Source organism: Oreochromis aureus, linkage group 3 (assembly GCF_013358895.1).
Source record: "Oreochromis aureus strain Israel breed Guangdong linkage group 3, ZZ_aureus, whole genome shotgun sequence".
NCBI lineage: Eukaryota > Metazoa > Chordata > Actinopteri > Cichliformes > Cichlidae > Oreochromis > Oreochromis aureus.
The window spans coordinates 68,171,723-68,183,137 of NC_052944.1; the positions used below are offsets into that span (position 1 = coordinate 68,171,723).

Sequence of the window (11,415 nt, forward strand, 5' to 3'; positions counted from 1 at the left end):
TATTAATGCCTGAACATTCACACAATGTAATCAAATAAAGTTTCACTTTACATTTCAGACTGCAATAACCTGTTCACAAACACATTCTTTATTTGCTTTTTACACACACAAGAAACTGTAAAACCCAGAGTGCAAAAACAGAGAGGTTCAGGAAAATCTGTGTCCACAATCAGCGAAGAAGTGTAAAAACTGTTTGAAGGGGAGCAAAGAGGAAAAACCTTGTTAAAAAACAAAAATTGTTTTAAGACACTTGTCCAAAAAAAAGTTGGAAAAAGTTGAAAATCCCTGTTCACAAACGGTGAAGAAGCGTAAAACTGTTCAAAAAGGGAAAAACAGGAAAAACAGTGTAACAAAAATAGCAAAAAAGTGTAAAAGGCTTCTCCAAAAAGAAAAAAATAAATATTAGAAAAAGTTTAAAAACTGTGTTTAAAAAACAACAACAGTAAAAACAAAAAAGTGTAAAAACTGTTTGAAGGGGAGAAAAGAGGAAAAACTTTGTAAAAAAAAAAAAAAAAAACCCGGAAAAGATTGTTAAAACAAAAAAGAAAAAAAAAAGTTCGAAAAAGTCTAAAATCCCTGTTCAGAAAAGGCGAAGAAGCGTAAAAACTGTTCAAAAAGTGAAAGAGAAAAAAAACAGTGTTTAAAAAAAGCAGCAAAAAAAGTGTAAAATACTTCTACAAAAATAGAAAAATAGGTTAGAAAAGTGTGAAAACGGTGTAAAAAAAAAAAAACAGACAAAAAAACAACAGTAAAAAGAAAAAAGTGTAAAGCGATTGCCCAAAAAGAGACAGAATATTGGAAAATGTCCTAAATGAAATCAAAGGTTGAAAAAACTGTAAGAACCGTTTCCAGAAAAGTTGAAAAAGTGAAAAAACTAGGTTGAAAAACTAAAATCTGTGTGGCAAAACGGGAAGAAAGCTGCCGAAGTCGTGTCTCTGTCTCGGGTGTGGATATAATTTTAAAACATCGCCTCTAAGCTGACGCTGAAAACCAAAAATCATATTAACTACAGTGAAACGAGCTAAAGAAAAAAGTGGAACCCATCTGAAAAGAATTGAGTTTAAGGGTTCAGCAGGACTAGAGAACAATACCAGAACAAGTCTGCTGAAGCCCTAAACACAGCCTCTCAGCGGGTAAAGAGTGTTCAACTCACCGTCAGAGGCTGAAGAAAAACTTGGGCACATAAGAGCCGATATGTCCACACCGAAGCTGAGAGAGGCTGCTGAAGCCAAGCCGCGAATCCCGAAGTTTGAGCTTTCCCGAGATGTTATACATTTTAACATGATTTTTTATATATATTTTAACAAATTTTAATAAATGACAATTTAAACCTGATTACAAACAAACAAACAAAAGCAGGAAAATGTAAAATAATCAAAACAATTACCCACATGTACTTATTAAATCAATAGGCACATAATTAATCATGTTTGTTTATACATAACCCACATGCATATTCATCATGTTGATAACACCACATTAATGTTAATATTTGTAAATTTAAAAAAAAAATACATTTATTAATCATGTAAATTCCCTGCACCTGTCATAGACATCCATAACATCCAAAAAATTATTCAGTTAAAATCCAAATGTTAAACATCATATTGACCTTCAAGTTGGATCACGGTTGGATGTCCAAATTTTGGAACTAGTTGGGTTGTGTATAGATGTACAGAATTAGTCTTGGACCGACAGACCCAATAAAGACATGATCTGCAAGTCTAGAGCTGGAATTCCTTTTTTCGTGCCAGATTTGTAGATAACTGTGTATAGACTATATATGAGGTCTGTATTTTATGTATTATCTTCAAACAAACTAACTGTGGAAAATGTGAAGAGTGACCGATATTTGTGTAGCAGAGGAGCAACAGTGGGTTCACAAAAATATTCTTTTTTGCTTTGCAGCTGCAGCTCTCCTCACTGACCTGTAAAACACCCACATAAAGACAGAAAGACAAAGTTTTATGATGTCACGATGAGCCAAAATCTGAAATCATTTAATCAAAAAGCCTTCACATCTCTAACTGCTGTTTTGAAATATAAAGTATAAAAGTATAATATATATATATATAGTTACACACACTGTACCATTTCCAGTGTCTTCCTTTTTTGTTTGCTGATTCATAGATGGCAGCACTACCTAAAGAATAATAATAAAAAAAAAATCCAGTAACAATTTTTGTTATGTCATTAGACTGAATAAATAACAACAAGAACTTTTATTGTATAAATAAATCCAAACTATGCAATATTTTCATACTGTGAGTCTTTTTAAATTAAAATCTTCTTCGTTTGGCTGCTCCCTTTAAGAGTCACCACAACACATTATCTGTCTTCATCTCAGCCTCCCTGTCATTCTCCACAGTCACACCAACCCTCTACATGCTCGACTAGTTATAGATAGATGGCACCTTATGCACCTTATCCCCCGATACTGTGTTGGCATGTTACTCGATATGTGCTGAATTCTAAAACAAACAAAACAAAAAAAAACAAAACATTTCAGGCTACTGGGATCCCAGATGATCCCAGACTGGAGAAAATCATGTTTTCTCTCTACTTGCATTGATTAATGGAGGATAAAAAGCTAGCCCCTCTCCTCTTGGTGATTCAGAAATTGCAGTCAATTTGGCTCGTCATGTGATTTATTTTTAAAGCTATACACGCACTGATGAATCTTCTTCTGTGGTCTTCTGCTTTACCTCCTCTAGGGCAGCTCCATCTTCAACTTCCTTTGACCACTATGCCCACTGTCCTCTGCACATATCCAAACCATTTCAGTCTCACCTTCAATCTTGTCAACCTGAGCTGTCCCTCTGATGTACTCATTTCTACTCTTGTCTATCCTGGTCACTGCCAATGAAAATCTTAATATCGCAAATCACCCCTGACACATCGTCAAACATGTCCTGCTCCACCCTCTCACACTTCTGTCACTTCTGACTTCCTCCAGCAGAACCACAGTTTGGCACGATATCATATCACTTAAAATTTTGACTTGTAACCAGCCTCAGTCAAAAGTAAAATTTTAATAATAACAGATTTAAGTACTGACCAGGATGAAGGGGGCTGTTTTCACTACTTTCACTCTGGATGAAGATTTCAGATGGTACAGTAGCTAGTGTGATAACAAACATTTAAACAGTATTAAGTGACACTGTATGTATTTTTTCAAAATACAATTTTAAAACCATTCGACGAAAAAACAGAACAAGATTATTTTGGTGCTCATATATGTGCTAATATAACAAATGACAACTGAGTTCCTTCTCAAAAATTACGATTGTTTTAAAAAAAAGTCACATTGTCAAATGCTACTCACACTTAACCGTCATGTAACGCGACGGCGACTCTTTTCCTGAGTACTGACACTTGTAGAAACCTTCATCAGACTTTGACACTGCCAAGAAGTTCAACTCGTCTCGGGAATCATTTTGGATAAGTTTATCATTGTGATAAAAAGCCACATTGGGAAAGATTTTTTTTCTTCTCAAGTTGCAACGAAGACTAACAAAAGTTCCCTCATTCACAGGATCAACAGGGATATCCATGAGAGGACCAGAATAAAAGTCTGCAAAACATACAGATGAGATTGTTTCAAATGGATCAGCTGGTGCTGGATTTAAATAAAAAAGAGGAAAAAAACATGTACAGTAATAATTACTGATTGATCAAATGTGTCATAGCCTACAGCTAAAGATCTGATATGCGACTTATAAAAAAAAAAAAAAAAAATCCTCCTTTCTTTTAGCTCATAGAGCCCTTTCAACTGTCAAGTGTGTACTCTGCCCCAGTGAGGTCTGAGATACTATTCAGCCTCAGTTCCAACTTCTCAAACTCCATCTGCTTGTATGGGGAGTACGATAACATCATAATCTTAAATCGTAAATTAATTTATAAAACATGGAATGAAATAAAACTAATAATCAAGAGTATTATGCTGCTGGGTTGATATTCCACAAATAAAATAATCTTTACATCTCTGCCTCTTTTTCCATGAAAGAATCGCTTAACATACATAGTGATAGAAATATTCATGAAATGTTTAACACAAAAGGAAAAAAAAACATTCTACAAACCTTGTAAAGTGATGTTGACTGCATTGCTGAACTCCTTTAACATAGACTCACACCAGTACACGCCGTCATCTGAATATGTTGTGTCGATTGTGCATACGGATTCTCCTGACTCCCAATAGTTGCTACAATATGGCCGGCCATTCTCAGGGAACTTCCTCACTCTCCATGAAGAAGAGTTTCCCTTACAAGTCAGTTTGACAAAGTCATAGCCTAATCTTTGCACTACAGGGCCGACTGTGAGAGACGCTGCTGATGAAGCATCTGAAAAACAACATGGATCAATAAGTGAAAGCACAGGAAGAACACATCATTACAAGTATTGAGCGACAGAAAGAAACTGACCAGCAGACCAGACAAACTTTGGATCGCTGTAGTAGGTGTAGTAGTAGTTGCTTCCTCTTTCTGCTCTGCACACATATGCTGCTGTGCTTGTCTGCCCAGTAATGATGTACGGACTCTGAGCAGTCTTGCTGCCATCAGGTAGCAGCTCATATGTGTAGGGCTCCTCTGTTATTTTATAATAGGGAACAGCTTTATACCAGGAGAAGCTCCATCCTTCAGAAGGATATTCAACCTCACAGTTCAGAGTTACTGAGGCTCCAGGACTCAGCCATGAGGGCGACACAGTGAGGACAGGATGCAGTTTAACTGTTGAAACAAGATTTCTTTATAATTACATTTTTTTTAGATTAGGCTTTTTTATTTATGTATTTTTTAAAATAATATTGTTAGATGATGGCTCTGCAAATCAGGCCAGGTTCACTCTGGCCTTTTGAACACTCATCACTCTGGTTTAGTGCCTGTTCACTTTTATAACAAAAACATTTAAAAAAACTGGATGAAAACATGTAAATAAATATCACCAAATCTTGACAGTGGAATTACAAACTGTACCACTGTCATACATAATACTAATTTTATTGTTGTCATTTGAACCACACCATGTCACAATACGCTGTTTGTGGTACACATAAAGTAACACACTGGAGAACACAATAACAGACACTGAGATACAACTGGAAAAACACGACATTTAGATCTGACAGACTGGGAGGGAGTAAAAAAAGGGAAATTTGCACAAAGATGCTGAAGACAGAACATGGAGATCAGACAAGGCATGAAAAGGGAACCAACATAAAACAAGAAATCCAGTGCTATAGCTACTAAATTCAGAGAAAAAACACACATTCTGGAACTAGAACATAAATAATTTCTTAACTCCAAGGCAAAGAATCATACGTTCAGAACAAGCTCAAAATACTGGGTCATTATTTAATGAATCAGTCAAGTGACTGGACTTCTTTAAGTCTATTCAAGAAACTTAAAGAAGTCGAGTTGCTTTTCTTTCCACGCTCCTTGGATTACCATGGCCTGGATAAATGAGAATCTGCACAGACAAGTTATCGTATGTCTTTTTTTAATACTAATTTGGATGAAACAGTTTATATGGATGAAAGATGCCCGACTTACATGATACAGTTACTGGAATGACATTACTCCACTGTGTGAAGGAAAGATCCGTTTTGCCTCTGCATTGATAATCTCCATTGTCTTCCCAACCAACATTGTAGAATGTTCTTTCATTGGTTGTATAATATGTGGTAAACCTTTTTGGTCTCCAATCATAACTCCAGTAAGTTCCTTCACCTCCCTGGATGTCACATCTGACAGTGAAGGTTTCACCCATGTATATCTTCGTCCAGTTGGGCTTCATGGTCAAAATGGCCGTAATAGGAACTGTTCACAAAAAATAATAAATTTAAAGAAAAACAGAAGCATCATCTAATTCAGTCCAATTAAATTTATTTACATAGCACCAAATGATGCCAACAATTGCATTATATACAAAACGAAGGACAGATCACATAACTTTAACTCCCATGGCTAAGAGATAAATAGGAGAACTTACGAGTGTCTTCAATGATGGCAGCATTACTTTGGTGTGTGATGCTACCTGAATCGCTTCTTCCTCTGCAGTGGTAGATACCTCCTTGTGACACATTAATAGCTTTCTTCCCTTCATATTCTGTCATAGGCTCGTCTTTAGAGCCATATGTGGCAGCTCTGTACCACAAAATGGTCCAGTTGTCAGAGCCATCCACAAAGCAGCTCAGTGTCACGTTGCCCCCTAGTGGTATCTCATACCTCATTGGTCTCAGTGTGGCAGTGGGTGTGTCAAAAGGGTACTTAACTTTTCCAGTAGTATTTAAAGAAAAAGCAAAGAGAGAGATATTTATTTTAAAAGCTGTTGTTTCAGGTATTTTATCTTCACCACAAAAACAAAACAATGTGAAAAAGCAGCATAAAACACAATCTTCAACTTATTCTGCTAAAATAATAACTTGAATAGAAATTGTCCAAATTCGGATGTTAGAGGTATGTATAACTCTGAGTTTGTTAGCTTTCCCTAACACCACATATAACAGTGGCTGTTTTATCAGGAGTCCAGCCGGGTCCAAAATAAATACCTCAATAAACTGAATATGAACTGTTTACATAAAAATATCCATTTAGGAGATTACAGTTTGTAAGACAACTTAAATTTAAAGTCTTTATTTTGTACTTGGTTTCTTTCATCTTTTTATTTCTTTTCATATTTCCTCTTCCCAATATTAGTTTTTATCTGACAGGAAGAGGTCTTTCCAGAGGCTTTTGGTGTCTTTGTGATAATAGCACACTTTAGCCGGTGTTAAAAATACTCTTCATCCACAATTTGAAACAAGCAACTCGTCTTACAGTTAAGGGACATAGAATTAACTGTTACATATGTACAATATAAATACAGAGAAAATGTAACTTTAATTGTAACTTAGAGTGCAGATAGTTTATATATTATAAAAGAGAAAGAGAACAACTTCTTACCTTGAGCATCGTCAGAGAAAAGTGCTGCAAGCTCTGTAGCAAAGATTAAATCAGGACATTATCAAATTAGCAGACAATCAAAATAATTAAACGATGGAAAAAAGGAATAATTACAAAAGACACACACACACACACATACTGGTATGGGTGGTATGCTTTGCCCTTTTCTCAAACCCTGCTAATTGTTGGTCTAGACGGAGTAGACTTTCCACAGGTCCTGGACTCCTGAATGTATGGCTGCGCTGTTCTAAAAAGTATGGGAAAAATTGGGTCACTTCAGACACTCTGTGTGGAAGTCAATGAAATCTAATACTCACCAACTGGACATTTTGAATTTGGGCAAATATGGGGTTCATAAAGTCAAAACAAACAGTTTATAAGGACTTTAAAGGGACAATGATGCCATTTATTAAATCCCACCTCATTGACATAAATACACCTTTGACATAACTGTGTTATTGGGACAGCAGTATTTTATTAACAAAAATGTGGTTTTGCTAAACATAACCCTAAAATATATAAATCAAAATATATTCAAAAGATTTATGAAAATAAAAAAAAATTACTCTGGTTTTACAAAAGTTTTTTCCTTGTTTGAAGAACAGCTGGAGGGCTGTAGTCAATGTTGGTTCTTGTTCCCATCTCCACACAGGATCTTTGGATTTCAGAGTGGTCATCGGGTTCTTGGTCAGCGTTGTTACTAAAGCCAGTCTATGTCAACTGCTCAGTTTGGTGAATAGTTCTTACAAGTGTCCTATTTGTGCCAAACCTCTTCAATTTGAAAATTATGGAGCTCACTGCACTCTGGGGAACCATCAGTAGAGCAGAACGTTTTCTGTAGCCTTGCACAGAGCTTTGCATTTTAAAACCTCACCTCTGGCCTCTGCAGGCAGTTCCTTTGACTGTATTGCCTTATTTTTGCTCTGATATGGATAATCAGGTGTGAAGCCTTCCACAAAGAGTTGTATGCCTTTGCAAATCCTCACTAATCATTTTTGGTCCACAGGTGTGCTCCAGTCAAGCTTTGAAAGCATCTTAGCAATGATCAATTCATTTATTTCACTTTGATTACAGTTTGTCATCATGAGATACTGAGAGTAGATTATTAAGAAAAAATGAAAATAAATAACTGCAGCATCAAGATGCAACATAAAAAAGTAAAAAAAAAAAGGATATATACAAAGTATTAATTATTTGAATTAAATGCAAAATCAACATTTATCTAATGAGAGCCGTCATGTAACTCAAGAAAAGTTAAATCATAATCCAACCCTCCCGATTCGTTTTTCCTCTTTCCTCTGTAAGGACACATTCAATATAACTGATGCATGTGTTTACCTGCCAGTGCAATGAGAGCAGACAGGAAGAGCAGGGGGTGGAGCATCTTGCAGGGAGCCATCTAGCTGACAGGGAAATATAAGACAACAAAGATCGAAACCACTAAACAGAAAGTCAAAGCCACATTCTGAACAGTGCACATTATTAAAAAAATGATAACATGCGAACAGACTCAATGTTTGAACAAAGAAAGTGTAATGATTGTAATTCATCTCTAAAATCTGATTCCTCACACTGATATTTCACACATTTCTCTAGACTGAAAGAGAACTCAATTTGCTATTTTTGTTTTTATTTAATAATCAAATCCAAAAGTTTAAAGCTTTCATTTCCTAGGATATTAACTATAAATTGTCTGTCACACAGTCACACAGATGTAGAGTTTGGAGTTTACCTCAAACATAACCAGCTGTGTGTCTGTGATAAACACACTTGTGTTGTGGGAAGTCACTTCTTGATTCTGCTGAAAACAACATGGATAAAAAAAAAAGTTGCATTTTTTAAATGAGTCACTTAGTGCAAATCTTCTGGAGTTTCAGTCTTTGCAGAGCAAAAAATTATTTTTAATGCCATCCTAGATTCCTTACAAACAAAACTGGGATTAAGCAGTTATGAAAAATCTCTGTGTTTTTATTATTTTGCTTGTGCAGCTTGTTTACAGTCCTAAAACAGATGTGTTTCCAGTAGAACTTTGAAATGTGGATGTAAGTAAGTAGGTAAAGTTTATTTAAATAACACTGTTCACATATATAAAAGTGTGAAATTAAAAGACAGTATTAAAAGAGATTCATGTTAAAAGTGAATAAGAATAAATAAAGTACAGGTACTGGGGTGCTGAGGAGTACAGCACGGCTCATCTTACCTTGGCTCTGATGAAGGCTGCTGATGAGAAGGTGATCCTGGTGCAGCTGGACAGATTTGTCTGTGAGGACAGCTCTGTTTATGTGAGTCTCGCCTTTGTTCACGCCCAGGCTAGGATGGGTGGAGGTGTAGTTCACAGTTGAACAACAGGATGTGGGAATCTCCCATTGAAATGAAATAGTAGCAACAGAGTTAGCTAAGGAACTTCTATAACTCACAGTTCTGTGAGTCTTGCTAATGTTTCATTTTTCTGCTTTAGTGCCTCAGGTTTCATTTTTACCGATCAGCTGGTAACTGACTGGAGCAAATACAACTGATGGCTGTAGATAAACTCCTCTGAATTGATGGCTGTGACTGGTTTATGTGTGACATTAATGACACATCGCACATCGCCAGATTTCATAACAATCAACAGATCCTGAAAAACTTACTTTAAGGTAATTGTAAGAATGTGGCTTAAGTGTCACTAAAGCCATTAAGATTTTGTAATATGTAAAGTAAAAAAAAAATCTGCTTTACATGTTACGTCTGATGTCGGTGTCATCACAGTTAAAGTGGGATTTGGCAGATTTCCAACCCTTACCCGTATTATGAAAAGTTTAACCTGCCGAGCACTGTGACAACCTGAGCGGCAGCATTCTGTCACTCTGAGGATGCTTCAGTGATACGTCAGCGACGACAGAGCTCATTCCTGGAGCAGGAGTGCATTCCTTTTACTCGTGCTAAAGTGAGCAGTAGCACTGTGTGCATAAACTCTGCTTTTCACCTGCGGTATGTGCACTATATATGTGTGGTATTTATTGAACTTAAAGCGAAGAATATGAAATAAACCATCTGTCAGCCTGGCTGTAGCACAACAGACACTCTGCTACGAATGCCAGTTTGTGCCTCTTTATGAGGTTCATGAGTCCTACAGCTTTGGTTTCACTATTGCAACTAAAGTTAAACGTAGTTAAAGTGACGCACACTAGTGTGATTTCTTTGAACATTAGCAGGTTTTTCACTTTGTTCCAGTGCCATGCTTGTATCCAGCTATTTTCAGAAGAATGTTTCATACAGTTTGTCAGGAAGGTGCACAAGTTGATTCCCAAAGAGTTGAAGACTATCACAGCATAGTGTGCAGGATTTCCTTCAGACCTTTGAGAAAAATAGACCAGTGCAGGAGAAAAGAAGTATGAAGCTTGAAAAACACATGTAATAAATACATGGTGGTTCTCAGGAGGATATATAATATAATCTACAAATGAAAAGGAAGAAAAAGAAATTAAGATCCAAAGAAACACTTTGAAAGACCTCCAGAAACCCTGTGGAACTACTTATCAACACTACTTGAAAACATAGAGAAGAATGTTTGGCTTCTTGGCAGGAAAAGATGAAGAAGTGACAAGTGAGGGGAGGATCAAGAACACTGAACAATACTGTGGATTTCTTTGCTGTACATTCTTCCTGTGTGAAACATTTGACTTCAGTGCTATGTACCAAAACAAAGTGCAACATGAATTATGTCATGCCAAGCTTGTACACTTTGTCAAGACCTGAGTGGCAGCATTCAGTCACTCAGAGATAAGTCTCAGAGATAAGTCAGTGGGGGGACAACTCATTCCTGGACTTCAGTTTGCCATCATTTGCTCCATTTTCCTGAAGAGAACAACAGGATGCAAAAGTCTAAAGCTCATGTTTGTGTCTTTTCTATTTTTTGTCCAAGCAGCCAGATGTTTGAGATGTTTTGAGTCTTCAGTCTTCAGTAATAGTTCTTACCTAGACTTACAGTCCTGACAGCGGTGCTATTAAAAAAAAAAAAAAAAGTTTGTTGCCACATGAAGAATGCATTGGGGTTTCATCAATACTGAAGTTGCATTAAACTAAGTCACAGGGTGCAGCACTGTATCCTGGGAATAGATGAACTACATGTGGTCATTGTGAACTTGCACAGTTACTCATTATTACGTGTACATTTTTTACCTCAATGCACAGACTCAGATTTCACTCATTATCTAAGTAGGCGATCTCACCAGTGAATTAAACTGTCAAAATCACAGGAGACATAAACATATTTGTAGGTTGGTTAAAAAATAATAATTTGGTCCTCTGTGTAATTTTTGCCCTTCACAATAAATTGGATATTTTTTTGTCAATAACCCTTTCAATAACACAGAATATGCTCTTGTAAGAAACTATGTGCTCAGTATTGCTTCTTTTCCACTAATCAGTTCCACTGTTTTTTTTTTTAAGTAATATTAGAGAAGGAAGTGGGAGTAATGTTAGTAGATAT

At 36.3% G+C, this 11,415-nt stretch overlaps 1 protein-coding gene across 1 annotated transcript; it reads right to left on the reverse strand.

Moving 5' to 3' along the window:
* Positions 1-661: 661 nt before the first annotated feature.
* Positions 662-9,221, reverse strand: LOC116332072. Its single transcript, XM_039607975.1, has 13 exons — positions 9,145-9,221; positions 8,677-8,745; positions 8,283-8,343; positions 7,084-7,191; positions 6,945-6,977; positions 5,992-6,273; positions 5,553-5,819; positions 4,425-4,730; positions 4,083-4,343; positions 3,326-3,574; positions 3,059-3,121; positions 2,092-2,143; positions 662-1,928 (listed from the first exon to the last, which is right to left on the reverse strand). The coding sequence occupies exons 2-13, from the start codon at positions 8,683-8,685 to the stop codon at positions 1,880-1,882; spliced, it is 1,740 nt and encodes a 579-aa protein (XP_039463909.1). The 5' UTR covers positions 8,686-8,745; positions 9,145-9,221; the 3' UTR covers positions 662-1,879.
* Positions 9,222-11,415: the final 2,194 nt, after the last annotated feature.